General features: G+C 43.8%; 1 protein-coding gene across 1 annotated transcript; it reads right to left on the bottom strand.

Moving 5' to 3' along the window:
* Positions 1-722: 722 nt before the first annotated feature.
* Positions 723-3,916, bottom strand: LOC119337870 (phosphoglycerate kinase, cytosolic-like). The gene is made up of 7 exons (XM_037610099.1): positions 3,782-3,916; positions 3,471-3,696; positions 2,711-2,788; positions 2,354-2,614; positions 1,907-2,224; positions 1,299-1,457; positions 723-1,204 (listed from the first exon to the last, which is right to left on the bottom strand). Exons 2-7 carry the CDS (start codon positions 3,663-3,665, stop codon positions 1,010-1,012), a joined length of 1,206 nt encoding a protein of 401 aa, XP_037465996.1. The 5' UTR covers positions 3,666-3,696; positions 3,782-3,916; the 3' UTR covers positions 723-1,009.
* Positions 3,917-6,263: the final 2,347 nt, after the last annotated feature.

The raw sequence follows: 6,263 nt of genomic DNA, 5'->3' as shown, positions 1-6,263 counted from the left end.
GTAGGTGGCCGCCTACCACGCGGCCCCGACGCGGACGAGGCGCGCGTCCGTTTGTTGTCCGCCGCGACCCAAAACCGGCGCAAGTTTCCGCTCAAAATGGGTCGGCGTGGACACAAAACGGACAAGATGGGTCCAGGCCGTCGCGCGCTGGACCGTCTCATTTGTCCTTTCTACCCCAAACGGACGGGGGCGGACAGGATAGGGTCGTGCAGTGGAGTTGGCCTTAAGGTTAATTAGTCTGACTTGTACTTCAGCAAGATGTTCCAGATGATGCATTTCGTTTTGATAGACCGCACAAAAATACCACTAGATATTTTTTAAATGGGCAAAAAGGCCAAAAATGCTGAAGGGAGGCCGAGCTCCATGGAGGCGAATTTAAAAAAAAATGAAAATTCGTACTTTTATGTTTTAAAAATATTTGAGAAAAATTAAACATACATCCGGAGACATAATGTACATGTATGTAAATTTTTATGATGAAATACGTTAAAAATGAGAGCTACACAAAGAAAAACAAACATGTGGCTTTTCAGCACTTGCCCCGTTCATGCTCAAAGTTCCTTTTTTTTTTGCAGCTCGCAATTTAAGGTATCTCGTCATGAAATTTTACATGCATATACATTACATCCCTGTATATGTATATATTCACTTTCAAAAGTTTTTGAAACTGAAAAGTTTCAGTTTTGACTTTTTCCAAAAAAAAATTGGCCTCCAAAACGCCCTACTCGAAAACGGCACCCCTTTATTCTCACAAAAGGAACTCAAAACAAACACAGCTCAAGCCATGCAGTTTACAGAAGTCTACACTGTTACATCGACCAATAAAGGTTTGCTTGTGCGAGATACTCTGCTCCCATTGCGACGGAAGTCAAGCTTATTTACTACTGCTCGTCTGACAAAACCTTCAGAGAAACCTCTACTTCTATTTCAGGATACACTCGCATCTGTACACCAAGGGTCTGAACAACAGAGTGGCGCAACGACTGGGTAAACACGTCTTGCCACCAGCCTATGCGTCGTCGAGAGCAAGGACGCCTGGGAGGGTCTTGCCTTCCAACAGCTCCAGGCTTGCGCCACCTCCGGTCGAAATGTGGCTCATCTTACTCGCCAAACCAGCCTTCTCGACGGCAGCAACAGAGTCGCCACCGCCGATGATGGTTGTCACGCCTTTTGCTGTGATATCAGCCAACTTTTTCGCGATCGCCTGAAGAAAGAATGCATGTTTTAGCAGCAGAAGTGCAGAACACAAACACATATGTGCACTGTAGAAAGTACATGTGCTGGATATGGGTACTCACATCGGTGCCAGCAGCAAACTTCTCAAATTCGAAAACTCCCATCGGCCCATTCCAGATGACAGTCTTGGTAGTGTCCAAAGTTTCACTGAATTTCTTGATAGAATCTGGGCCAATGTCAAGACCCATCCAAGCATCAGGAATAGCAGAGGCAGGAACAATCTGTAAATGGTGTCAGGATGAGTCCATGATAGCTAGCAAATAACTCCATTCCAAACAATGAACAGTTGTGTCGAGTTCGTTTCCATGTACAATGCAACATGACATACATGATACAGATAATGCCAGACATGTATTACAGAATCACAGAACCATGCATGTCTTGCTCTGCCAGTTATGAACTACAATTATCTATGCCAACATAAATTCTTTGGGTGCAGATTCCATAGTAAGTTCTTGTGACACTGATTAGGATCAAATAGTACTTGCATTGCATTAGTTGGTGCCTCCAGCAGATGTATTTTCTTCCATTTTCTTGTACCTGACTTGTATGAATGGTTATGTGGTTGCTTGCTTTATATATAAAGCGGGGCAAAAGCCTTTTCCGGTATAATAATACTTGCAATGAATAGAAATTCTAATACACAACCACTACTATTGAATGATCATACCTTGCTCTCAGCATCTGCAGCAAAATTATCAGCTACTACAATATCAGTGGGAAGCAAAAGAGAGACCCCCTTCGACTTGGCCATCTCAGTAAGAGAGTTTGCCAGTTCAAGCTTGTCTTCCTCCACAAGAGATTTCCCAACAGCATGCCCCTGGGCCTTGTAAAATGTGTAAATCATACCGCCACCAAGGATGAGGATGTCAACCTTCGACAAAAGAGACTCGATCACCCCAATCTTGGTTGACACTTTGGATCCACCAACAATGGCAGCAAATGGCTTTTTCGGGTTGGCAACAGCTCCAACAAGATAGTCAAGTTCCTACAATGATGGCAATCATTATCTGGGACACTTAGCTCAAGAATGACATCACTTGTACTGATACTGTAAATAGTAGCAGTGGAACGGTTTCAGTAGTTCATGGACCAATGCAACTTCGGCAATATATACCTTCTGCATAAGAAATCCAGCGACAGCAGGCCTCAAATACTTGGTAACTCCCTCTGTTGAAGCATGTGCTCTGTGTGCAGTGCCAAAGGCATCATTTACATAAAGATCAGCAACAGATGCTAGTTTCTTGGCGAACTCAGGGTCATTCTTTTCTTCCTCCTTGTAGAATCTTACATTTTCTAGAAGTAGAACACCTCCATCTGGTAAAGCAGTAGCTAATTTCTCAACTTCCTCACCTATGCAGTCATTCGCCATCACAACCTTTTTAAAGCACATGAACAAATCAAGAAAATATAAGATCAGCCAGGGTTTCAGATTAAGCAAAAAATAACCATGAGTTATGTTGTTATAACGTACATCAACTCCAAGAAGCTCAGACAGGCGTGGAACAAGAGGCTTCAAGCTGTACTTCGGGGTGACACCTTTTGGCCGGCCCTGAAAAGAAAACAACGTTAGTATTAGAAATGTTAGTTTTTGCTATACTTTTATGTTCTGAAAAAAGATGTTGTTCCGGGTTGGTTTTAAGTGTTAAAATTCAGAATATGTCAAAAAAAAAACAGTTAAGTGGCATGAGGATGAGCTCTGAACATTTCTCACGATACAGCTCCACGCCATCTCATATTTTCATTAATCAATAAGTAGTAGTTAGCAACACATTATCGCTAAGAGTAGAGAAAAACAGTAAGTAAATAAGCAGGGTTTAGCACTAAAATATGGAAGCCTAATCGCATATTGGAAAGTCTATGAAGAGTTAATTAGCTCGCACTTGAACAAATTATTTTACATATTACTGTAATGACAAATCGACATATACAAAAGCAATTCACACGAACTGGACAGAGGAATCTGTTCTGTATGAAAGGTACCCAACAATTCAAGAAAATGAAATTCTAAGTTAATTCTCACTATTTTTGTTATGATTAGGTTTTTTATAAGGACGAGACTAACAGGCTACCCACCCACCCCCCCACCCACTCCCAAGATATTAGTGGACTAACAGATGACTTGAGTCTGACACTGAATCCCCAATCTGACACCCTCAGCTTAAGCAACACAAATTGGTCAGTAAAACGCCGTAGGCACAGATCGAGAAGGCTGTGCTCTGCTCAGTGCTCACCAGATGGGTGGCCAGGATGAGCTTGGCGCCCTTGCCCATGAGGAAGTTGATGGTGGGCACGGAGGCGCGGATGCGGTTGTCGTCGGCGATCCTCTGGCCGTCGTCCAGCGGCACGTTCAGGTCGGCGCGGAGGAGCACCTTCTTCCCGCTGAGGTCCTTCTCGCCCAGGGTGCCCACGCTCCTCTTGGTCGGCATTTCCTCCTCGCTCTCCCTCCCCTCCCCTCCCCTGCACCAAATTCGACGCCGTGAACATCAGAATACTCCGCAGAGGAACCATGGCATCGATGGGCTCGGATGGCCGGGGGCTTTACCAGGCAAGAGATCGGTCGGGCTGGCGGTGATTTCAGTCGCGAGGTGGGGTGGGACGGCAGTGGAGTTGAGGAAAGCAAGCGGCGGTGTGATCGAGTACGATCGAGGAAAGGCACGGGAAGGTGCTGAGCTTCTGCCTTTCTTTTTTTTTCTTTTTTTAGACAAAACGGGTCGTGCTCGGGCGCGACTCGCTGCTGTACGTATGTTGTGCTTGTCCGCCTAGGTAAGGCATATCAAAATCTTCTTGTGGCAAATGTCCCAGGATGCTGTTCTTACCAGGCAAGTTATGAAAAAAAGAAGGTGGCCTGGGAACCCAAGTGTCCTTTTTGCAATGAGGTTGAGTCTTCCAGACATTTATTTTTCACTTGCCCGGCCGGTGGCTAGAGTGATATGGAGATGTATTGGGATGGCATTGGGGACTCACTTATGCCCGAATAGTTATTGGCAATACTTCTCTTGGTGCCACACTTTCCTCCCTGCTGGAGGAAAGTATTATACCGTGGGTCTCGCTGCTGTTTGCTGGGCGATCTGGCTTGCTCGAAACCGAGCAACTTTTGAGAAAAAGCAGATTAAAACTCGTTTTGAGATTGTTTTCTCCGTGGTTTCCTTTTTGCTGTACTGGGCAGGTCTACAACAAGGAGAAGGGATCAAGGAGCTGCGAAGCGGGGCGGAGATGGTCAGGTCAAGCACAGTGCGGCTGATGAAGATGTGTGAAGCGGTGAGGAGGCCAATCGAGGGAGAATGATCGTGCAAGTTCGGCTTCGGATGCTTTTGTTGGGTCAAAATCTGGCTTTCGTGCTGTTGCTATTGTGCTGGCTCCTAGTTGTAATGGTCCTGTAGGGTTGGTGTTGAACTATGGTGTTGTCAGGTTTTCGCCCCATGGCGTTCGTTACGATGACAGGCGAACGCAGTGGGTTTCCTGGTAATGCTCAAACTCGCTGTTACCTCTTTCCCCTTCCTCCTGTTGTTTTCGGAACTTTGTATTTCCGTTCATTTGCAATGGAAAGGGGTCATGCCCGGTTCGAAAAAAAAGGCATGCTTATATGGAGGGAAACTTTTGGTCTATGGGACATATGCATATATGGGGAAAAAATTAGTAATTCAACAAAAAGTCAAAAATTCCTGAAAATATTTTTGAAATAAACTTGACCTTCTATTGCACTCGTGAAAAAAAAATCCACAAAAAAATCCCTTTGACTTCTTTTCAAAAAAGACAATTTTTTGGCTAAAATAGTGTGAATAGTGACCTATAATAGCAAATAAATTTTGTCTTTTTTGCTGTGAGGTCAACTTTTGTTTTTTTTCATGGAGATTTATATACTAGTGCAAAAGTAAGTCAAGTGTTTTGTCAAAATAGTTATTACCTATTTTGACTTTTTATTAAAATATTAAAAAAATCCCCATATAGGGTGCATATACAACCAGGAACACAAGTGTATTTTCCATGCTTATATCTATTATCTATTATCTATTACCCTATAAAAGGAAGAGAGGGCGGAGAACCAGATGAAAGAACATGCGGTGCCCCCATGTTTGGTTTTGGTAATTGATGACGATCTCTATGGACTTATGGTTGTCTTGAGTTATATTTGAAGGATTTGTCCATAGGCTTTTCTTGAAGTCCATGTGTTGGTTTCAAGGAGTTTATGAGTTGACCAAGGTGCTATTAAGGAATTATCCAAAGATTGGTCATGTGAGTATTGACCTTATTGCAAGCATGTCTTGAAGAAGAAGATTGTGTGATCATTCATGTTTACCTTCAAGACATCATCCAAATGAAGAGAGTTGGAAAGATTCAAGGTTGATCAAGACTAAGTCAATAGTGAATTAAGTTGATCAACTCACAAAGCGTAGAAGATGTACCGAGAGGGATCAAGTGATCCCATGGTATGGTAAGCATTGTCCATTGCACTTTGTGTACTAACCCATGGTCTATGTGAGAGTTCTATGTGGGGTTAGGTACATGTCCATGGGCTTGCATCAAGAGGCAGATATCATACAACCCATGGAAAGGATGACATCAAGTGGTGATCGTCATCAAGATTGCCGTGTGCAAGTTCAAGTGGAGCATCACGAAGAGATCAAGTGCTTGAATCTTTCCATCCATTGTGGTGTCAATGGACTTGTGAAGATGTGCCTAAGAGTGGCTCACCCATAGTGGACTATGGGGGAGCAATCATCTAGTCTTCATCGAGCCAACGCAATCAAGAAAGGTGGTCCAACTTGAGAGAGTCAAGATCGTCTTCAGCTAGCTCAAGTGGACCATGTGCAAGGCAAAGGTTTGCCCTTGATAGGTTTTCAATTTTACCGGTCTCGTGGTGGTAGTTGGGAGACCGAGTTATAGGATCGTTTGTCGTACTATCAAGGGGGGCTCTCAAGTTGGTAGCTTGATCGTATCGTTAGTAGAGAGCTCAAACCATTGCATCCTTGCATCATGTTTCTTGGTTCTTGTTGGGTTATCTTTGTGAGTCTTAGAGATTATGG

Source organism: Triticum dicoccoides, chromosome 7B (genome assembly GCF_002162155.2).
Source record: "Triticum dicoccoides isolate Atlit2015 ecotype Zavitan chromosome 7B, WEW_v2.0, whole genome shotgun sequence".
In the NCBI taxonomy this organism is placed as follows: Eukaryota; Viridiplantae; Streptophyta; class Magnoliopsida; order Poales; family Poaceae; genus Triticum; species Triticum dicoccoides.
The sequence above is the reverse complement of the archived record's forward strand: the minus strand, read 5'-3'. Positions and strand labels throughout refer to the sequence as shown.